We start from the raw sequence: 23,329 nt of genomic DNA, 5'->3' as shown, positions 1-23,329 counted from the left end.
TAAAAACTGTGGAATCCGGTTTCTTGGGGGCTAGCTAATGACATGGATTTCCTTTTTCCTTTTTCCCGAAACCAGGAGTTAACATGTATCACCACTTCTGTGACTTCCTCAACCTCTATCTCACCCAGCATGTCAATAACTCCTTCAGCACCGACGCGTACATTGTCATGTGGGACACCGTAAGTCAGAGTGTGCCCCCCGCTGCCGCACTGCCTTCGCCTTGCGCCATCCGCGCAGGATGCTGATCTTGGAACACACACGACCTTGTGCATGCCCCATGCAAAAGCGCTCACACCCATGCGGGTGGTGTACAGCTGTGTCTGTGCACACGTGTTGACATGGCTGTGCCCTGATGGGCAGGTGCATTTGTATGTGTGGCCTTTTGTTCTTGGAACTTCAGCATGACTCAGTGGGGAGTCTTTTGGGTGGGTGGAGTTCCAAAGACCCCAGCTTCAGTGTCTTTGGCTCAGTGTTCCTCTGAGACAGACATAGGAAGACGGTCATTGGCTCACCCTAGGTAACGTGTGTTCCAGCAACTCGCCTTCAGTATGGCTCAGGGTCCCCCGTGTACTGTGCCACTTGCTTCGTGTCAGATCACGCCGTGTGTTTCAGCTTCGGGCGCACACAGAAACCTGTGTTGAATTACACTACCTGATGGGTAGTTTCCTTCCCTTCTCTTTCTTTGCGTTTCTCTTTCTCTTTTCCTGCTGCTTTCCATATCTGGTCCTTCTCTCTGCTGAAACAACCCATAAATGTGCCTCAGCCGTGAAACGGGGGTATTTAGAGTGCCTTCCTCAGTGTCCTGAGGATGAAGCAGGACGTGTGGGAGCAGTCCCGGAGCCTGGCATGCAGTGCACATGCTCGGAACGCTAACTGTGACGGGGACAGTGACAGGGAGGACAAGTGGTTTGCCGTGTCCATGAGAGAGGCTGCCTAAAGTGGAAAGTAGGAACACCCACCAAGGGGTCATGTGCGGGTCAGGTGAGCATCCCGACTCGGAAGACACTCAGTGGCCTCTCTTTTGGTGCGAGTCTGTTCTGGATAATATTTTAGGGGTGTCTTACCTTGGTGGCAGGGGCACATCAGGCACCTCTCTCCCTCTTCTTCTCTTTCTCTCTCTCTCCCTCTCCTCTTTCTCCCTTCCTCTCTCCCCCTCTCCTCCTTTTCTCCCTCACCCTCTCCCCATCTCCCTCTCTCTCCCTCTCCCTGGCCCCCACATAGCACAGCTCAGGTGCAAGGAGACAACATCCACTCGGGGCTGCACTGGCTGAAGAGCCTCATGCCCCACAGGGGCCTGCACAGCCTGGATCAGCTGGAGGGGCTGGACCCTCCAGGGTCCCCACAAGAGACACTCTAGTCACAAGAGGCATGGTGCTCCCGGAGGCTTACCTGGTCCGGATGCAGTTAGCTCAACAAGCATCTGTTTTTATCTGTTTTGTTTATTTGAGAGAGAGAGAACTCCCATCCACTGTATCACTCCCCGATGCCCACAGAACTGGGCTGGGCCGAAGCTGGGAGCTGGGAGCTGAGAACTGGGAACTCAGTTCAGGTATCCCACATGGCAGACAAGGCCCCAGCTCCTAGGAGGAAGCTACTAGAGCTGGGTATTACACCCAGGGACTCTGATGTGGATGCAGGCATCTGAAGTGGCACCTTTTAAAATCAGAAGTGATGGCTTCTAGAAACATCTTGACATGTGGTGCCTTCATTTCCCAGAGAGCAGAGTTAGTCGGTGAACTGCGGGTTGGATTCTCGCGCAGAAGGGGAATTGCTCTGCTGACTGTTGTTGGACAGAGACGAGGCTTGGAGTAGAGCTGTGTAGGGAGGTTTGCATGCTCATGGCTCCCTGAGGTCTTCAGTGTGGTTCAGCCCTCAGGGAACCAGCTCGCTGTTTCTTGGCATGCGCACGCTGTCTTTTGCTGTCCTTTCCATCCCTGTCCATGTCCCTCCTGGGTTCCAGTTTTGCCACCACCACAATGTCATCCCGGAAATATTCCCTTGAGCAAAGGCAGCGTCCATGTTGTTTTTATCTTGCTTCTCGTGGAAGTCCTCCTGGCTGCAGTCACTGGTTCTCAGACACCCTGCGTGATGCACTCAGGGTTGTTTTTCCCTTTGGAAAACTGCGTGATGTTATCGCGGATAATGCTCACAGGTCCTCCCTGGGCTTGGGTTTTGTTCGCTTGTTCTAGAGACGCAAGCTGAGGCCTGAGCAGCAGGTTCTTTTCATTTTTGTTAAGATTTAAAAAAAATTTTTTTTTGACAGAGTTAGGGAGAGAGAGACAGAGAGAAAGGTCTTCCTTCCATTGGTTCACCCCCAAAATGGCCGCTACGGCTGGAGCTATGCTGATCCGAAGCCAGGAGCCAGGTGCTTCCTCCTGGTCTCCCATGTGGGTGCAGGGGCCCAAGCACCTGGGCCATCCTCCACTGCCTTCCCGGGCCACAGCAGAGAGCTGGACTGGAAGAGGGGCAGCCGGGACTAGAACCCTGTGTCCATATGGGATGCTGGCGCCACAGGCAGAGGATTAGCCTAGTGAGCCACAGCGCCGGCCCCTAAAATTTTTTTTTTTTAGATTTTATTTATTATCTGAGAGATAGAGTTACAGAGAGGTAGAGACAGAAAGGTCTTCTACCCAATGGTTCACTCCCCAAATGGCCACAAGGGCCAGAGCTGAGCTGATCCGAAGTCAGGAGCCAAGAGCTTCTTTCAGGTCCCCCATGCAGGTCCAGGGGCCCAAGCGCTTGGGCCATCTTCTGCTGTTTTGCCAGATCCTAGCAGAGAGTTGGATTGGAAGAGGGGCAACCGGGACTCAAACTGGTGTCCATATGGGATGCCAGCACCACAGATGGAAGCTTGGCCTACTAGCCACAGCGCAGGCCCCATCAGAATAAGAGCAGTAGGTTCTAAGTGTGTTCTCAGATGGTGCAGTCAGCGACCGGTGGAAGCCAGGACTGCAGTGCAGGCAGCCAGACCCCACCCCCGTGCTCGGAGACCACAGTGCTTGACCACCATCCTGGAGTCATCCGAAGAAGCTGTAAGGTTGACAGAGATCTGCAAAAGCTTCCTTATTCCTGTTGCATGCTTTCCAACTTCTTCCCCAAGCAGACGCACTGAGCCAGCTTCCAGGGCCCTGCCCTTCGCTGTGCCTCCTGGGGACAGAGAGGAGGCTTCCGGGCTGCTGAGCCCCCTGGGCATGTGATGTGAGGACAGTCTGACCTTGACAGTGGCTGGGATAGGCAGGCTGGAGGGAGCCGAGCAGGTGGCTGCCCTGCCATTGGCCTCACTCCTTTGCTGCTCTCTGTGTGTCCTTTTTAATCCTGCATTCTTGGTAAAAGAGGCCTTCGTTGGTTGTCCCATGCCAGGTTCTCAGGACACAGCTCTGCCAGGCGGCTCTGGAATTCAGGCCCCTGGCAGACTGTCAGTTGGATTGGGATGGAGCTGAGGGTCATGTGCTTGCTCTTTCTCTTGTTCGTGATTAATTGGCCTCCAGTTAAGCAACACGGTGACCTACAGCCTGACTGTGCCATGGGTCCCACGCATAGGACGGTGTGGCCTCAGACGGTCCTGCAGGCCTCAGGGGAGCGCTTTGCCCAGGGAAGAAGAGGGAGGTGGCTTTGCCTGCACTTCAGGTCTCAGGGACGTTGTACAAACTGTCTCCACCAGGAAGCCTCTGGGGCTTTCCCTCTCTCCTCTTTGCAGAGCTCAGCAGTTTGGCCCCTCCCTTCAGGCATAGGCTGCTGGGCCCTTGACCTCCAAAGATGCATAGACGAAGACTGCCTCCAACATATTTCTGGGCATAGATGGGGCTTTTATTAACTGGAAGGAGTAAAGGGGGAGATTAATGCAGGCTTTTCACATTCTCTTGTGCTGAAAAATAGTATGGCATTATTGTTATTTTATTGGCGAGACAGGGGAACTGTGAGAGAAAGAGCTCCCACCTACCAGTTGACTCCCCAGATGTGTGAAGTGGCCAGGGTTGGGCCAGGGCCAGGTCTGAAGCTGGGAGCTGGGAATGCAATCCCAGCCTCCTCCATGGATGACAGGAACCCAGTTATGTGACCCATCTGTGCGCCTCCCAGGGTCTACATAGCAGGAAGCTGGAGTCAACAGCCAGAGCTGGGTGTGGAGCCCAGGTGCTCCAGTCTGGGATGTGGGCATCTGAACGACTAGCCTGAACACTACACACCTGCCTTATTATTGTTATTTTTTTAATTGTGGAAATAAAACCCGATTGTAATGAGTGCAAACAGCACAGTGTTTAAGATTCCTTCCTGTTCTCCAATTTCGTTTTCCCTCAATAGCTACAGTTGGCCTGTGGGAGTCCCTGCAAGTCTGGTTTTGTTTTAATAAATGTAAACATATCATTATACAGAATTTATATAAGGATTTGTATCAGGACGTGTGTATGTATATGGGTGTATACATACACATATATATATATATGCATATATAAAATTTGTATCAGGGTATGTTTATAAATTATAGAAAGCAGGCTGTTTTGTATTGCTACCCTACTCAGTCTCAGGCCAGTTTTCTAATGAGTGTACTGAGGGTTTTCCTTTTTTTTTGAAGATTTAATTTTATTTATCTGTAAGGCAGAGGAAGAGACAGAAGGAGGGATCATCCATATGCTGGTTCACTCCTCAAATGGCTGCAATAGCTGAGGCTGGGCCAGACCAGAGCCAGGAGCCAAGAACTCGATTGTGGTCTTCCCTATGGGTAGCAGGAGCCCAAGCACTTGGGCCATCTTATGCAGCAAAATTTCTCAGATACATCTGCTGGGAGCTGGATAGGAAGTGGGACTTGAACCAGCACTCAGATGGGATGCTGGTATTGCAGGCAGTGGCTCAACCTGGCGTACCACAACATCAGCCCCAGCATTTTCTTTTTTTATAGTGGTTATAAGGCATAATCCATCTCATCGGGCCCAGTTCTTTGCTGTTTACTGAAATGCTGCAAAAACCATCTTTCTCTTAAACAGTTGTCCCTTGGTGTCTGTAGGGAATGAGTTCCAAGACTCCCTGCCCACAACCAGGATACCCAATCCATGGACGCTGGAGGCTCTATGTAATATGGTGTGGTATTCACGTATAACCTACGCACACATTCCTGCATGCTTTAAATCATCTCCAGGTTACATATAATACCTACCAGGATGTAAGTGCTGTGTAGCATGGTTGTTAAACTGGTGTGTTTTAGGGGATAATTATAAAAGAAGCATCTAAACTTCTTCAGGAGAGATGCTTTTTTCTCTGTATTTCCATCCCAGGGTTGGTTGAAGCTGTGGATGCCGAATCAGGGGATACGGTGGGCTGAATGTATCTGTGTTTCCACACCCTCATCCTGACATTTCCATCAGACAGATTCCTCTCCGTGGAATTTCTAAATCATAGGATGTGTGCGTGTTCAACATTGAGACATACATAGCAGGAAATTTCATGTCATCTTGAAGAAAATCCACATATTCTTCAGTGTAACCTTAGGAAGAAGCCCCTCCTTCTTCACGGCAGATAATTTGAATTTGGAGGGTGTGGATGTGAAACTTCTAGAGGAAGTTATTATTAGACAATGTCTGCTTTCCCTGAGAGGAGATCACTCAGGATTACTAAATTTCATTATTCAAATTTCCTTCCAAAGGGACCTTACTTCATCTGAACTATTTTATCTCTAGAAACTGTCTAAAATTATTTTTTGTTACCATTTATAATTTTTATTGAGTTGGAACAGGATATTTCCTTCTAGATGGTGTTGAGAAGGGCCTTGGTTTGAGTGGTGTTGGAGGAACATCGAAGGAAGAATTTGTTTTTAATCACTGCGTCTAATAGTTCTCAATGACTTTGAATTGATTATAATGTGAGCCACCTTAACATCTCAATATATGAAAAAGGCGTGCTACAAAGATGAAAACAGGAACATAACAAACATAATGTATAGCCAACTGTAGACATTGAATGTAATCCTGCAGTAATACTAATTTTTATTGGCTGTTTTTCAACCTAAGTTGTACCATTTTAAAGTTAACCATCTCCTTCCTTTAGATGAGGGAGCTCTTAAATAACTTGTACATTTCATAAAAGAAATGTATTTAGTTAATACACTAGAGTTTGTTCCTACTGAGCGGTAACTGCCAGGTGGAGTTTATGGGTGTGAAGTCTGGAACCACAGCCTGGGCTTGTTAATTCCAGCCCTGTGATTTGCCATCTTAGCAATGGAGGCAAATTACTTAAATTTGTGTCCTAGTTTCCTGATCTGTAAATCAGGGATAACAATAATAACTGGCTCTTTAGGCTTGCGGGGTGGCTAATGAGTTAGTAATGTCAAACACATAGAATGGTGCCTGGGACATAGCAAGTGTGCAAGGTGCTGGTTCTGTTTTTATTGCTCTAATAATTAATATTGATGGAGTTAACACATGGTGATCCCTCAGTCAGTGAGGGGCACATTTCATAGAGCTGCATATATTTTTAATGTTAAAACCCTAAAAGTCATTTTTCTTGCTCTGAAATTTCTTCACAAAGCCTGTGATAGTTTTTGCTAACAGCCTATCAGAGTGTGTTAGATGGTGGCATATGAATGAGTTGTGTCAGTCTGTGATTTTGGATAGAAAATTCACAGGAAAAAATGTGCACTCGCTAAAATCTCAAAGAGATGAGAATAAAAAGGATTTGAGTGGAAAACAAAATGTTGTTAACAGACTAAGAGTATAACTGTGATGCTATTTCAAGAACTCAGGCATTCACCCAGGCCCAAGGTGAAGATCCATTTTTTCTGATAGGGTTTTTATGAGCTTGTTTAGTAGGATCATTCTTTTTTAACACCATCAGGTGAATTGAGGTGTTTTGTTGCAACTTTGAAGAGCTGCGTTGTATCCTGTGATTGTCCTAACTTATTTTGTTTGCATCCTTAGAGCACTTACGGATACGGTGACTTATTTTCTGAGACGTGGAAAGCATTTACTGATTATGAAGTTATACATCTGAAAACTTATGATTCCAAACGGGTACTGGAAATTTTACATTTTAGGCTGTAAACACCTGTCGTGTGCACATGACTCAATCATAACAATTTTTAGTTTGGATATATTAGCTATTACTGTTAATTTCTGACAGTTTCTGTAGTGACAGCTAGAATACTCATTGTTATTTTTAATTTTTTAAAAAGATGTATTTTATTTATTTGAAAGGCAGCATAACAGAGAGAAAGGGAGAGACAAAGAGAATCTTCATCTGCTGGTTCACTTCCCAAATGGCTGCAACAGCCAAGGCTGGGCCAGGCCCAGGTCAGAAACCTGGACTCTCATGTGAGTGCAGGGGCCCAAGCACATGGGCCATCTTATGCTGCTTTCCCAGGCCACGGTAGAGATCTGGATGGGAAGTGGAGCAGCTGGGACTGGAACTGACACTTTTATGGAGTGCTGGCAGTGGCTTAATCCACTATGCCACAATGCCTTCCTCATCATTATTAACCATGCATCATTTAAAGATTTCCAAATTTTCAGAAAATGAAATTGTATTCTTTTGAAGTAGAATTGCTGTTGTAATAGAGGCTAATTAACCTATATTTACCACAATGATGAATGCCATTTTGGTGTGGAAGACACAGATGTCCTCTGATCTTTTCGCATGTCTTTCCGCACAGGTGTGTTTTAAAGAAGCCGTGTTCTCGTTACTGCCTCGCATGAGGTACGGGCTGTTCTACAATACCCCTCTGGTAAGCGTGTGTCATATTTGTGGGCTTCATGCTTGATAGATGTGAAGAGAATGTTTGTACAGACCACGAGAGCGCCTGAGTTGCCATGCAGCAGTACCCACCGTCCTTGGCGCTGGTGTTTTTCTTCTAGATCTCAGGCTGTCACGGCACTGGATTGTTCAGGGCGTTCTCCCAGCACGTACTGCACAGACTGAACATCGCACAGGAGGGACCCCAGGTAACGGATGCCTTCGGGGTTCTGAGGAGCGTGACTTCTCATCTCGTAAACTAAGTCAGTCCGCCTCTGCGAAGAAAACGGTAACCAGGAGACCTTGTTTTCTATGGTGAGGTTTTCCGAACCGCAGTCATTTGAAAACAGGTGTCAGCAACCTGTCAAGTAAACGAATGGATAGTGCAAGATGGGTTTGCTTTCTGCTTTTCCTTTTCCATTTCTTTAGCCATCTCTCGCCATCGTCTCCCACATCCTATCTAACCCACACAACTGCTACCAAAAAATCCACCCTCCCAACCACCTAGTCAAAGTGTGTAATGAACAGATGTTGTCTTCTGTGGCCAAAGTGGATACATCTGTTCTTCTGTATTTGTTTTTAAAATAATTTACTTTTTACTGGAGAGGGAAGGGGAACGTGCAAAGAGAGAGAGAGTGTTTCCACCCACTGGTTCACTCCCCAAATGCCTGTAATCGCCACTGAGAACTCAGTCTGGATCTCCCACGTGGGTGACTGGAACTCAGTTACCTAAGCCATCACCACTGTCTTGGATCTCAATCTGCATTAGCAGGAAGCTGGAGTCGGGAGCCAGAACTGGGGGTCAAACCCAGGTACTCGGTGTGGGAGACTGGAATCCTAACTGGTGTCCTAACTGCTTGGCTGAATGTTTCCCGTCATTTATTTTTATTCCAGATCGACACATAATAATTATACACATTTATGGGATGCAGTGTGATATTTTGATTTATGCATGCAATGTGTAATGATCAAATCAGGGTGATTAGCATGACCATCGTCTTAAACATTTTTTGTTACTTGGTGGTGGGAACATTCATAATTCTTCTAGTGTTTTGAAATATATAATACATTAATGTTAATGATGGGGACTCTGCTGTGCCATAGAACATTAGAAGTTAATCTTCATGGAGCTGGTGTTGTAGCAAAACTGATTAAGTTGCCGCTTACAATGGTAGCTTCCCATATTGGAGCACCAGTTTGAATCCCAGCTGCTCTACTTCTGATCCAGCTCCCTGCTAATGCTCCCTGGGAAAGCAGCAAAAGGTGACCCAAGTGCTTGAGCTCCTGCCACCCACATAGGAGACCCAGATGGAGTTGCTGGCTCCGGGCTGTGGCCTGGCCCGGCTCTGGCTGTTGTAGCCATTTGGGGAATGAACCAGTAGATGGAGGATCTCTCTGTCTCTCCCTCAGTCTGTCATTCTTTCTCAAATAAATAAATAAATAAAATACATCTTAAAAAAAGGATGTAATCTTCCTATCTAACTGTATTTCTGTATTCATTAACCACCCTTGTCTATCCTCCCTTTGTTGCTGTTCTCCCCAGCCCTTGGTAACCACCATTCCATCCTCTGCTTGGATGGATTTTTAGCTTCTATATATGAGTTAGGGCATAGGACACTTGTTTTCCTGTGCCTGGTTTGTCACATTTAATGTAATGTACTCCAGATCCATCTTGCTACTGCAGATGACAAGATTTCATTCTTTTTAATGACCGAATAATAGTCCACTGTGAATATATGCTACATTTTCTTTTCAAGTGGATATATTTTTATTCTTGGAGGGAACAATGCCAGAATCAGGCTAAAAACAATCGGTCCATAAATGTGTCCTCATTGAGTTCCGTCTCTTGGTGAAAGTCAGCTTTTAGGGTCAGATGTTCGTCTGTCCAGGCAGAAGCAGCCTTATTTTGCCTTTTCATTTGGATTACAGGATGGCAAAATCCGAGTCACCATTCTGGCACGGAGCACAGAGTACCGGAAAATATTAAACCAAAATGAGGTAAGTTTTTCGTGTGCATTTTTGACATCATCATGTTGAATTTACCAACCTATAACTAATGTGCTTTATTTTTTCTCACCACATTAGAAGGTTTGATTTAAGCTATTAGTTTTTAGACAAGTTTGATGGCCTGTGACTAGTCCGTTTGTTGATTGTGAATTTCTGGTAGAAGTCACCGAACTCCTTCTGGCCTTATTTATTTATTTATTTTTTGACAGGCAGAGTTAGACAGTGAGAGAGAAAGAGAGAGAGAAAGGTCTTCCTTCCATTAGTTCACCCCCCAGATGGCCACTATGGCCGGTGCGCTGTGCTGATCCAAAGCCAGGAGCCAGGTGCTTCCTCCTGGTCTCCCATGCAGGTGCAGGGCCCAAGCACTTGGGCCATCCTCCACTGCCTTCCCGGGCCACAGCGGAGAGCTGGACTGGAAGAGGAGCAACCGGGACAGAATCCAGCACCCCAACCGGGACTAGAACCCTGGGTGCCGGCGCCGCAGGCAGAGGATTAGCCTAGTGAGCCCCGGCGCCGGCCTCTTCTAGCCTTATTGTGAGCCTTCATCTGCAGACAGCTCAGAATGGAGATAGACAGAAATGAGTCTTGTCTTGGCTACAGTAATTTGCTGAACATTGACCCTTCAGGCAAATTTGCTGTGACAGTACAAGACTGTCTTTTGGGAGAGGGTTGATGGCCTGTGGCAGGGCTGTGCTGTCCTGTAGCAGGTTGAGTTGGAGAGGTCTCCATGCTCCCATGTCACTGTGTGTCTTAGAAATTGGCCCCATCTTAGGCATTCCAAGTCATTTCAACAGCACCAACTCATAAGTTATGTTTAACCTCAGGGCGATCACCATGCAAAGCTCCTGCCTGTCACGTCATCACTCGAAGGTAGCATTGGGCACTTGCTGTGTGCCAGCCCATGTTCTTGTCCTCAGAGGTAAAGATAGGGGAAGTCCCTACCCTCATGGAGCCCTAGAAGTGAGAGATGAAGTCAGTCAGCTGGTAGGGTGATTTCACACAGTGATGAGAGCTGTGCAGGAAGCAACAGACTGATGGAGAGAAAGAGGGTGGGAGGCAGTCAGGCCAGTTGTCTGGGTAGATGGGGGTTGAACACAGAGCTAATCAGAGAGGGATCTCGCTGGGATCAGCCTTCTGGGCAGAGGCAAAAAGCCTCCGGTGGACTGACCTTTGGGTTTTTTAGAAACGAGGAGGATGCAAGGATGGCTGTGGCATCTCCAGGGAGGTGAGAGTGATGTCTGGGGAGCTCCAAGAAGGTGAATGTGGTTCAGGAGGTCGTGATGTGTCATCTCAGCCCCCAGGACCTTGCTGAGGGGTGGATTTTATTCCAGTGTGAGGGGGAAGCCACTGTGAAGTATTGGGTTTAAAACTTTTTAAAACTTACTTGAAAAGCAGAGAGACCGACAGCTCTCTCATCTGCTGGTTCACTCCCCAGTTGGCTCACAGCAGCTGGGGTGGGTCAGGCCAAATCTGGGAGTCCAGACCTCCATCTGGGTCTCCCATTGTGGGTGACGGGACTCGGGGTGTGTATTAGCTGGGAGCTAGAATTGGAGCTGGGCATCGAATCTGGGTACATTGATATGGTATGCAGGATGTGGGTGTGTTAACTGGTGTCTTAACGAGTGGGCCCAACATTGGCCCCCACTGTGGATGTTTAAGCAGCTTGTGGCAGACAGAATATTTCCTCCTCCCTTCAAACGATGCTTGAGTCCTAATCCCTGGGACCTGTGAACAGGTTAGGTTACGTAGCAAAGGGACGTTGAGCTTGCAGATGGAATTGAGCTCTCTCAATAGGGAGTCTATCCTGGATTATCCGTGTGAGTCAAAGTAATCACATATGGGCCTTAAATTCTATCCACCAGAGGACCTTGCCTGGAAAGCTCTTAGTTGGATTCTTCTCATTGCTTGATCTCATTTCATTATTTCCTTAAAAGTCGGAGAAGGAGGTTGGAAAACAAGTCAGAGAGGAGGTATCAGGGCCAGAGAGATGCAACGTTGCTGGCCTTGAGGAGCCTTGAGCCACAGAGTGGGGGTAGCTTCTTGAAGCTGGGAAAGGCATGGAAGTGAGTTCTCTGGGACCTGTGTTGTGGCTCAGTGGGTTAAACCACTGCTTCCAACAGCCACGTCCCTACTGGAGCACCAGTTCGAGTCCATGCTACTCCACTTCTGATCCAACTCCCTGCCTGATGCCCCTGGGAAAGCCACAGAAGATGGCCCAAGTAGTTTGACCCCTGCCACCCACAAGGGAGATCAGGATGGAGTTCCAGGCCCCTGACTTTGGCCTGGTCCAGTCCTGGCCATTGTAGTTATTTGGGGAGTGAACCAGTAGATCGAAGATTGTGTGTGGTGTGGTGTGTATATGTGTGTGTGTGTGTCCCTCTCTTCCACTACCTCCTCCCTCACTCCTGATCACTTTTCCTTTCACATAAATCTTAAAGAAAAAAGAAGAAAAGGAAATGTATTCTCCCTGAGAGCTCCCAGAAGGAACATAGCCTCCACCACTTCGACTTTAGCCCAGTAAGACCTGGATTGGACTTCAGTCCTACAGAATTGTATGGGGCTAAATTGTGATCATTTAAGCTACCATGTTTGTGGCAATTTTTGTTTTTTTGCAGCAATTAGTAAATGAATACACAGGGAGAGACATGAATTGACTTACACATTTCCAAGTCACTTTGGCCGTAAGAGTAAGAAGGGGATTGGGTAGGAGCTGTTCCTGTGGCCCAGGACAGAGTGTGGATGAAGGTGGTGACAGTAGCGATGACACAGTAGGTAGAATCAGCATATATTTTGGCAATAGGACCTAGGATACTTTTGGAATGTACAGTACAGCAGTAGGTAAGGCCAGGAAAGATCCTGATAACCAAGGGTGATTCCTAGGCTTTTAGCTTGAGCCATTAAGTGGAATTAAAATGGAAAAAAAAAAAAAAAAAACAGAGTAAAAGGGAAGGTGGGGGCAAGTTTTGATGGGTAAAGTATTTCCATAGGTTATTTCGGATGCCTGATGGACTGGTCACGTTGTGCAATTGGCATCTCTTCCCAAGATCCCTCTGGGCCACAGAGGACATCACCGCATGGCAGGAGGTGGCACTGGTTGGAGGCTGTGTGGGTGGAATAGATGAGCAGTGTGTATGTTCTGGAGACCAAAAATAAAACTTGGGTTGTCTCTCGGTGTCCACGGGTGATTGCTTCCAGGACTCCCCATGGAGACTACAACCCTTGGGTGTTCACGGCCCTTGTATCAGGTGCTGTAGTATTTGCCTCTAACCTGCACATTTCTTCCCCTTTACTTCAAGTCATCTCTGAATTACTTAAAATACCTAATACAGTGTAAATGCTTTATAAACAGTTGTTTATTGTATTAATGTTAGGAACACAAATTCTGTACACATTCAATATAGATGCAATTTTTTTTCTATTTCCAATCTGCACTTGGATGCATCTGTGAGTGTGGATATGGAGGACTGTGTATCAGATAGCACATTGCAGGATTACATGGATGGAAGTGCCGCCAGCCAACAGATCAGTGGTCTGTATTGGTATAGGCTATACATGTTGAGTGCTAATTATCTGCCAAGCGTATTACTCTGTACTCCCTGTGAATTATGTCCCCCAACACTCCCAGAAGACTCATGAGGCTGGTACTTTATTGATATCCTGTGTTGCAGACAAGGTCACCAAGGCTTACTGGTTGAAACACCTGTCCACAGCCACCCAGTAGCGAGCAGAGAGGTCCTGGGGGTGAGAGTCAGGGGGGTCTAGGGGTGAGGCTGCTTTCTTCCACAGAGGAGGTTGAATCCACCTCTGTCCGCATCCATCAGGAGGGTGCAGGCTAAGGTTCAGCACCAAGCTGCTGGACAGGGCCCAGGAGAAGGGTGGAGGGCTGATGTGTGCCACACATGCCAGGCTGGACAAGTTCAGATGCAGTCACACACAGGCTTCCCGCGTGGCATTGTCCAGAGGTGAGAGGGGGTGAGTCAGCAGACACCAAGCCAGACACCCCAGAATGGACTGCTTTTCTCCCTGGGATTGACATCACCTTACAACCCAGCTACAGGGTGAGGAGGAGCACACCGTCAACCATAGATTGATTACTGAGTAGATCATAAAACCCAGATGCTCTCATTAAATGATGGTTTACGGAATCCCGCCCAACCTTAGCTTTTGAACTGTTGTGTTTGAGGCCACTTCTTTGGTGTGACTAGAAAATGTGAAAAAGAGCACACTGGCCGTGGGCCTCTCGATTCCTTTTATGTGGGCATTTCTCATTAAAAGAACAAGGCTCATGCCATCTGATTGATTCTCTTCTAGAAAATTGATTTCTTTTGCCTGTCCTCATTCCTTGAACTCTTTGATATAAGCTGTATGTTTGTGGGAGTCCAGGGCTATCTAGAGAGAAACTTCACTTTACGGTTACGTGTGTGTATGTGTGGGGGTGCGGGTGGGTGGATGTGGAAGGGGGCTGGGATTACGAACCGTTGCTCTCTGTAAGGTGGAGAGTAGAGTGCACTGGTTAAGAACACACAGGTTCATATATATGGCTGGCGCCGTGGCTCAATAGGCTAATTCTCCACCTGTGGCCCCGGCACCTTGGGTTCTAGTCCCGGTCGGGGCGCCGAATTCTGTCCTGGTTGCTCCTCTTCCAGTCCAGCTTTCTACTGTGGCCCAGGAGTGCAGTGGAGGATGGCCCAAGTGCTTGGGCCCTGCACCTGCATGGGAGACCAGGAGGAAGCACCTGGCTCCTAGCTTTGGATCAGCGTGGCGTGCCAGCCGTAGCGGCCACTTGGGGGGTGACCCAACGGAAAAAGGAAGACCTTTCTCTGTGTCTCTCTCTCTCACTGTCTAATTCTGCCTGTCCAAAAAAAAAAAAAAGTAAAAAACAAAAACAAAAATCACACAGGTTCTCAGTGGAAAGACCCAGATTTGATTTTGGCTCTGTATTGGCGGGCTGGAAGTTACTTAACGTCTCTAAGCTTCTGTTGACTCATTTATAAGATGGGCATACTAATAATACCTACTTGGCATGATTTTTCATGAGGATCAGGTGATACCGTGCACAACCAGTGACACTTGTAACCATGGCTACTGCTGTTGTGGTACAGTATATGCAGAAGCCTCCTGCCCGATACAAGCGCAAACATTTCCGAATGGTGCTGATCCAGTGTGGGGTTCTGATGGCCTAATCATGACGGGCAGAGAGAACCATGAGTGTGTTTTTGGTAATAGAGGAATCATGCTTTGTTTGCTAGAAGAATACCTGTTTTTCTATGTAGACGTACCAACAATGTTTTTCAGATAGTGAGGTCCAAACTGCTCGTGGTTTATCCGAACTGAGATAATGCATGGGAAGAAGGCCCCTGACGTAATCTCTGGGGCGGAGTAGGTGTTCAGTAAACACAAGTTGAAAGCTGGAGGAATAACAACCGTGGACACTTAGTGAGTCTCTGACCTGAGTACTTTTCCTCTCCTTTGTAACAAGTCAGGGTGTTGGTGTTTCAGGAAAGTAAAGTCCTATGTTTAAGGGATGGAGGCTGTATTTTAATTCAATTAGGGTTAAAACCAGTAGACCCAAAGAATAATACCTGAAAAATATTATATGCAAAAAAAGAAGAAATTTTAGGACCCAAAGGGAAGGAAAAGAAATTCTAAATGTTTCTCTCTCTTTTTTTCCTAGCTTGTCAATGCACTGAAAACAGTATCTACATTCGATGTACAGATTGTTGATTACAAGTACAAGTGAGTAAGATACAGCCTTTCGGGCAGATGCTGTTGTCTTTGCTTGGATGAATGAATAGGAGGTGGACAGCATTTTTTAAAAAGATTTTATTTTATTTTTAAATATTTATTTACTTATTTGAAAGGCAGAGTTTCAGAGAGGCAGAGGTAGAGAGAGAGGTCTTCCATCCGCTGGTTCACTCCACAGATGGCCACAATGGCAGGAGCTGCTCTGATCCAAGCCAGGAGCCAGGAGCTTCCTGGTCTCCCACTTGGGTGCAGTGGCCCAAGGACTTGGGCTATCTTCTACTGCTTTCCCAGGCCATAGCAGAAAGCTGGATCGGAAGTGGAGCAGTTGGGACCTGGAACTGGTGCCCATATGGGATGTCAGCACTGCAGGCAGTGGCTTTACCCCTATACCACAGCGCTGGCGCCCTTTTATTATCTTAAGGAAAGGATTTCACTTTGTGCCAGAATGTTATCAATGTGTCTTCCACACTTGCTAATTCCTCCTCTCTTGAAGAGAGGGCAGGCCTTGGGCTCAGGGCCGTCTCCTGCAATGGTATCTCCCTGGTTCTCAAGGATACTTTTTAGGTAGATTGTAAATACTTCTGCAGTTTTATTGATGTTATGTGTTACTGGTTTTCCCTTTAAGAAAGCTATAAAAGTTTCCTTTTATAAATAAGCATACTGAAATCTAAAGAGATAAATGAGTGTATTTAGAAACAAGTTATGAAGATGTCATTGATTACTACAGTGCCCATGAAATGGACAAAAAAGTGTAGAGGGGAAGGTGATGTGATGGGAAAATGTGCCTGCGTGTTGAACATCATGCCAGTGCTGACCCAGCCCCTCCATGCTCCTCTCCTCATCTCTCATCTTGTTCTGTTTGTTCGCAGAGAACTTGGGTTTCTGGATCAACTCAGGATCACTCACAACACGGACATATTTATTGGAATGCACGGAGCCGGTCTCACCCATTTGCTCTTCCTTCCAGACTGGGCTGCAGTGTTTGAACTGTGAGTGTTCGCGGCAGCTTGGCAGCCAGGCGCCCGGGCAGCTATGCCTTGGGCTTGCTGGGGCTTCCACTGTGAGCATCCAAAGGCTGCAGTCATTACAGAGAGGCCTCATGCTATAGGCACATGGAAAGAAAAACAGACCAAAAGCTCTAGAAGTGTAGTTTGTAGCCAGCCATTGCACTTGTTACTAAGCAAATTATTGCTGCCATGCCCCACCTGGCATGATAGGGAGATGTGAGAATGGGGTCTCCTTCCCTCATGCCTCTCACACCGCCTGGGGGGAAGCTCTAGGTCTTAAGCTCAGCACACCCCCAAAACACAAGCCAGGACTTCCCAGGGAGCCTCAGGCCCTCGGGTAACTGATCTTTTCACTCCATGGTTAGTAACGGAGACAGAGTCTTCCCGCCCCAGTAATTCTGCTCTTGACCCCGTGCTCCGTCTTCAGTTTTTTTTTTTTTTTTTTTTGACAGGCAGAGTGGATAGTGAGAGAGAGAGGAGAGACAGAGAGAAAGGTCTTCCTTTTTGCCGTTGGTTCACCCTCCAATGGCCGCTGCAGCCAAGTGCTTGATCCGAAGCCAGGAGACAGGTGCTTCTCCTGGTCTCCCATGGGGTGCAGGGCCCAAGGACTTGGGCCATCCTCCACTGCACTCCCGGGCCATAGCAGAGAGCTGGCCTGGAAGAGGGGCAACCGGGATAGAATCCAGCGCCCAAACCGGGACTAGAACCCGGTGTGCGGGTGCCGCAAGGTGGAGGATTAGCCTGTTAAGCCACGGCGCTGGCTTGTCTTCAGTTTTTGACATTACTGGTAGCGACTGTCTGTTAGGTCATTGTCCCTTTTTGAGGCTAGTAGCCTGAGGTTGCGGTTTTTTTTGAAAAAGGACTTGATCAGTATTTAAATAGAGTATTTGGGAAAAGAATTTTCATGGACATCCAGTGCTCTCACAGACATTGTTTTCCAAGTTTTATTTATATATTTATTTATTTGAAAGGCACCATAATGAAGGAGATCTTCCAACTACTGATTCATTTCCTCAATGCCTGCAACGGCTGGGGCTGGCTCAGGTTGAAGCTAGGGACTTCATCTAGGTTTCCCACATGGGTGACAGGGACTCAGGTACTTGAGTCACCATCTGTTGCCTCCCAGGGTGTCCATTAGCAGGAAGCTGGATCAGAATTGGAAGCAGAACTCAAATCCAGGTACTCTGATATGGGATCGGGGTACTCCAGGGGGCAGCTTACCTGCTATGCCACAGTGCCTGCCCCTCTCCACAACACTTTGAAATATATGCATAGAAGAGAAATAGCTGGATAAATGCTGACTAACTCACTTCAGGGAGAGAGAAGGAAAGGCAGAAGATAGCAGGGAGAGAGAGCATGAGAAATATAACTAGGAAAGCTCAGGCCTTGGCGTGCCCTAGACTTGGTTTCAGTTTGTCCTTCACTGACTGGCTTTATGACCTTGGAAGTGACCTCCAGTCCACTTCCATACTTGTAGAGACAGGAGTATTATGCGATAATGTCAAGTTCATAGGCAGTAGACACTATTGAATATGAGTAGTTTCCTCCGATCCTCAACCCTGTGATTTATTTATTTTTCTATTCTGTTCTTTAAAAGTTAAGTTAGGAGGCCTGCACTGTGCCACAGCGGGTTGAGCCACCGTCTGCAGTGCCGCATCCCATGTTGGTGCCAATTCAAGTCTCAGCTGCTCCACTTCTGATCCAGCTCCCTGCTGGTGCACCTGGGAAAGCAGCGGAGGATGGCCCAAGTGCTTGGGCTCCTGCACCCCATGGGAGACCATGCTTCAGTCTGGCTTAGCCCTGCCCATTGCAGTCATTTGGGGAGTGAACCAGTGGTTGGAAGATCTCTCTCTCTCTCTCTGTGTACCATTGCTTTTCAATTAAATAAATAAGAATGTTTAATAAAATTTTAAAAATGCTAGTTAAGTTAGGGGTGTGCATTGTAGCACAGCAGTTCGGCTGCCACTTGTGAAACCTGCTCTGCTTATTGGAGGACCTGGGTTTGAGTCTCGGTTCTACTTCCACTTCAGCTTTCTGCTTCCTCCTGGGAGGCCACAGTTGATGGTTCAAGTGTTTAAGTCCCTGCCACCGTGTGGGAGACCTGGGTGGAGTTCCAGGCTCCTGGCTTCCATCTGGCCCAGCTCTGGCTACTGCAGGCATGTGGGGACTGAGCCTGCAGGTGGAAGATTGAATTCGCTTCATCCTTCAAAAAAAAGGGAACAAAAATGTTAGGGTAATTTAGCTCTGAAGCTATTTTTGAAATGATTATGCTCCTTCTTATTTATTGTTCATAAAACTTGTTCAAGAACATTTGAGGAGGCACATTTCTTTACTCCTCAAGAATTTAAAATTTTTTTTAAAGATTTATTTATTTATTTGAAAGGTAGAATTACAGAGAGAGAAGAGAGGCAGAGAGAGAGGTCTTCCATCTGCTGGTTCACTCCCCAATTGGCCGCAATGGCCGGAGCTGGGCTGATGCGAAGCCAGGAGGCAGGAGCTTCTTCCAGGTCTCCCATGCAGGTGCAGGAGCCCAAGGACTTGGGCCATCTTTTACTGCTTTTCCAGGCCATAGCAGAGAGCTGGGTCGGAAATGGAGCAGCTGGGACTCGAACTGGCACCCGTATGGGATGCTGGCACTGCAAGCGGCGGCTTAACCCGATAGGCCACAGCACCGGCCCCTCCAAGAATTGTTGATCAGGCCAGAACCCTGGACGACAGCCTCACGTGGTGCCTCCCTCGTGTGCTTAGGTACAACTGCGAGGATGAACGCTGTTACTTAGACTTGGCCAGGCTGCGAGGGGTCCACTACATTACTTGGCAAAGGCAGAACAAAGTCTTCCCTCAAGATAAGGTAAAGTTCAAACCCTGTGCTCTCTGTTTCATTCCCGGTGGGGAGGGGGGGGTGCCTTTTTTCTTTCTAAGGGCCGTTTGCTCTTTATAACATCATTCACAGGCTACAGGAAATCATCAACTTAAAAATAAGACTGCTGTAGACTTAGTGAATTTCAGGTCTTGCCTGTGGCTGCTTTGGCAGGGCCAGGCCACATGATTTTGAGGGCCTTATATGGCCCACAGGCCGAATGTTTGCCAGCCCTGGTAGGGGGTCTACTTATTAATATGGAAAAATGATCATTGAACTTATATACCCAGATGCACTGTTCTTCTCCAGAAGAGGGTGTGCTGTGGTATTTTAGATCTGCAAATTGGAGAAAAAGGAAAGCCAATCTCTTAGTTCTTTGCTATTGGTAAGACAGCTTCATGAATTTTGGGCATGGAAAGATCTATTGGATGATATGTAGCAGGAATCAGTAAACTACAGCCCTATGTGGCCAACCCGCCCCCCCCGCCCCACCTGTTTCTGTAAATAAAGTTTTATTGGGAACCATCATGCTTTCTGGTTTGCATGCATGTTGTCGGTGACTGCCTATGCGTTTCCAGGCCGAGTTGAGTAACTGTGCCCCTGAGTCCGTGCGGGGAGCAGAGTTGGAAACGAGTTTTGTCTGGGCCTTTAAAGAAAAAGTGTGCCGAGCTCTGGGGTCGAGTACGTGAAAATAGTTGCCTGAGTGAAAGTGAGACCGCATTCTTCCTGAGGGAGGAGCAAGGCTCAGTGGGCTGGGGCCTGTGTTCCGGTTTGCCTTGCAGGGCCACCATCCCACTCTCGGGGAGCACCCGAAGTTCACCAACTATTCTTTCGACGTGGAGGAGTTTATGTACCTGGTCCTTCAGGCCGCAGACCACATATTGCAACACCCCAAGTGGCCGTTCAAGAAGAAACGGGACGAGCTGTGAATGCGTTGAGTCTGTTTGCCCAACACGGAGTAGTTAAGCGCTCGGCACCCAGACTCACCATGAAATAGGTGAAACAACCCGTTATTCCCTAGCCCTCAATGACCTTGTCTATACCAAAACATACCTGCAAGGTATTGTTACGTGTTTTAGAGTCTTTAAGCGTTTTATATACTTTTTGTGTCATTGCTATGTGCCAGTAGCAATCATACTTTTGCACTGAAAGGTTTTCTTCTGTAATTCAAAAGTTGGGGATGCACCCCCTGCTGTGATGGAGCTTTCTTCTTAGGGATGCCAAAGTTTTCAAGCGGCTCAGCTTTAGAAGTTTTAAAGGTTTTTTTTTTTTTGGACAGGCAGAGTGGATAGTGAGAGAGAGAGACAGAGGGAAAGGTCTTCCTTTGCCGTTGGTTCACCCTCCAATGGCCGCCACGGCCGGCGCACCGCGCTGATCCAAAGGCAGGAGCCAGGTACTTATCCTGGTCTCCCATGGGGTGCAGGGCCCAAGCACTTGGGCCATCCTCCACTGCACTCCTGGGGGCAACCGGGACAGAATCCGGCGCCCCAACCGGGACTAGAATCTGGTGTGCTGGTGCCGCTAGGCGGAGGATTAGCCTACTGAGCCACAGCGCTGGCCAAAGTTTTAAAGGTTTTTGCAAGAATCTCATGTGATTGTAACTCCAGAGCATATATAGTTGGGTAAGTTCACCACTGTTCTTTGAGTTGCTATGATCTGTTCCAAACACTATTTGTGGTAGAAAAAGAAAACACGGACAATACGCATGCAAGCACGCACAGTACTGCTCTAGAGCACTGTGTTACAGACGAGTGTTAGTTCCAGGTTATTGGCTTCAAGAGACTGAGTAAACCAGGCCGCTGTAGTCATTAGTTATTCACATATTTCATGTTCATTTCATGGTTCTCCAAACTCTGACAACCACGTCTGATAAAAGCGAATTTAGGACTTCTGTGGGATTGTTGTGTGTCTCTTCCAGCTGGTTCCCGTGCACGCCTTCCAGCTATGGAGAGCATCATGCTACGTTTCTGTATGAAATACTGGTTTCCACTGTGCAAGGATTTGTACCCTATGTACCTGTGTGTGTGTGCGTCTACCTCGGCGGGCATGTAAGCGTGTCAGCCTTTGATTTTATAGACTTCACATTAGTTACATAGTTACATGTGGAGAACTTTTCCCTATTAAAAAAGATTAGACCAAAAAATAAAATAAAGGATCATATGAATTATCTAATCCACAAGCCAGAAGAAAATGCCAGTGATGAAAATGGATAACTGAGTTGTTGGGAATGGGATTTACCATGGATTTATTTTACTGCAAAATGTGAAGCTGGCATTGTATGAACACTTGAGTAGTCTAATTTAGAGATGAGAATCTTCTGTTTTTCAAGGTAGGGAGGAGGTTAGCGAATTACAGTGGAGCCCAAGGATTCCCCCTCCCCCCAATTTTAGAGTAGTTTTTAAAAAAGGAAAATGCAGCACATAAGTGAGTTGCAAAACAAGATGTTTCTATCTGACCTGGACAGATGTTTGCTGAGCCCTGCTTTAAAAGATTATGAACAATAGTCTTGTAGAGTTTAGGAATATTTATTAAAATATCTGTAAAGAAAATGGTGAATCACTGTAGCAATAACTTTGATCTGGATCTTAAAATTGTACACAAAGAAGTATGACCTTCGAGGGTACCTTGAGAAGCCTCTGGAAAATACAATTAAAAGAGAAGTTTTTTTTTTTTTTTTTAAATTTGGTGCAATTTTGAAGTTCATGCAGTTTTTCCACATTCTGCCTTTTTCATGAACTTTTTGAAGATTCCTTGTGTGCATGGATTTCAAAATTTTTTTTGCATCAAAATAGACTTACCTTTTAATTCTATTTCCCATGAACATTTTTAGAAGTACCCTCATATGATGAATTTTTAAATGACAGGTCTTGATACTGTTCTTTGAGCAACTACTGAAAAAATATTTCCCATGAAAGGAATTGTAACAACTCGATTGCATTTTGAGGCCGTGATGTATAAATATCTGGAAAAATTATCTGGAACAAAATCAAAGTGTCAACATTTGTCTTCTTACCTCATTTTAAGAAGAAGCACGTGGAAACGTGATTCTGTAGACTAGTGCTAATTTCAGAAATTGAGAACAATTTCATAAAAAAGAGTTATATTTAAATATTTTGCATTTAAAGATTACATTTTATAAAAACAAGAAAATCATTTGACATGTGAACTATGAAGTTAAATTTTTACCAGACTTTTTTGTGGAACAAAAGATCTTCAAATTGTAAGAAAATTTAACATGTAAAGACTGTTTTTACATTAAGTTTTTAAGAGAAATGCATTTCATTGTACATTTTGGGTATGGCTTTGGAATAAACCTTATGTTTTATTTGAATATCAGAACCAAGGTTTTCTGTGTCTGAATAATATGTTTGCCTTTTTGTAGCAGTCTGGTAGCTGTTATATTATAAAAATTCAGTAGTTCACTGATGAAGAATTCGGTTTAAGCAAAAATTTTACCTTCTATTTACCTTAGCGGTTTCTTACCCAGTTCTTTCACAAAAGTCACCGTGCATCATCCTTACCAAAATGATGTAAGAATTATAGTTAGTGTTTTTCATGTGAAAAAAATCAAATGCTGTTTAAGGGACCGTCCTGAAGACCGCAGGTTTTCCCTTGTCATTCATTCGTCCATTCGCTCATCCAGTGAATGCTGATTGAGCCATGACTACCAGTTAACGTTTAACTTCTGGGATCCAGCAATGAGCAGAACGGACAAAAATCATCGTCCTCACGGAGCTTACGTTCTTGGAGGAGACACAGTAAACAACATCAATCAGTACAGTACATAGTGTGCCAGCTCCTGCACACATGCTACAGAGAAAACCAAAACCAGAGATGAGGGGTCTGGGGTCCCGGGGGAGGTGTGTTCCTATACACTCAAGTAGCAGTCAGGGAAGTCCTCATGGAGGAGGTGCCATTTGAGTCAAGACTGGAAGGAGGTGAAGTGTGTGTGTGGGGGGCAGGGGGCATTATGAGTATAACTGGACAAAGAGCA

General features: G+C 46.4%; 1 protein-coding gene across 4 annotated transcripts in view; it reads left to right on the top strand.

Annotated features, from left to right (window-relative positions):
- Positions 1-22,621, top strand: part of EOGT (EGF domain specific O-linked N-acetylglucosamine transferase) — a 48,194-nt gene extending 25,573 nt beyond the window's left edge. For all 4 annotated transcript variants that reach the window (XM_062201237.1, XM_062201239.1, XM_062201240.1 and 1 more), the window contains 9 exons: positions 76-179; positions 6,906-6,998; positions 7,637-7,708; positions 7,839-7,925; positions 9,646-9,714; positions 15,398-15,459; positions 16,338-16,457; positions 19,224-19,326; positions 20,118-22,621. In XM_062201237.1, coding sequence (XP_062057221.1) covers positions 76-179; positions 6,906-6,998; positions 7,637-7,708; positions 7,839-7,925; positions 9,646-9,714; positions 15,398-15,459; positions 16,338-16,457; positions 19,224-19,326; positions 20,118-20,264 — 857 coding nt within the window. In that variant the 3' untranslated portion in view covers positions 20,265-22,621. The remainder of the gene's footprint in view (positions 1-75; positions 180-6,905; positions 6,999-7,636; positions 7,709-7,838; positions 7,926-9,645; positions 9,715-15,397; positions 15,460-16,337; positions 16,458-19,223; positions 19,327-20,117) is intronic.
- The last annotated feature ends 708 nt before the right edge of the window (positions 22,622-23,329 follow it).

Source organism: Lepus europaeus, chromosome 9, assembly GCF_033115175.1.
Source record: "Lepus europaeus isolate LE1 chromosome 9, mLepTim1.pri, whole genome shotgun sequence".
Lineage (NCBI taxonomy): Eukaryota > Metazoa > Chordata > Mammalia > Lagomorpha > Leporidae > Lepus > Lepus europaeus.
Note: the sequence above shows the minus strand (reverse complement) of the source record. Positions and strands in the feature narration are given on the sequence as shown.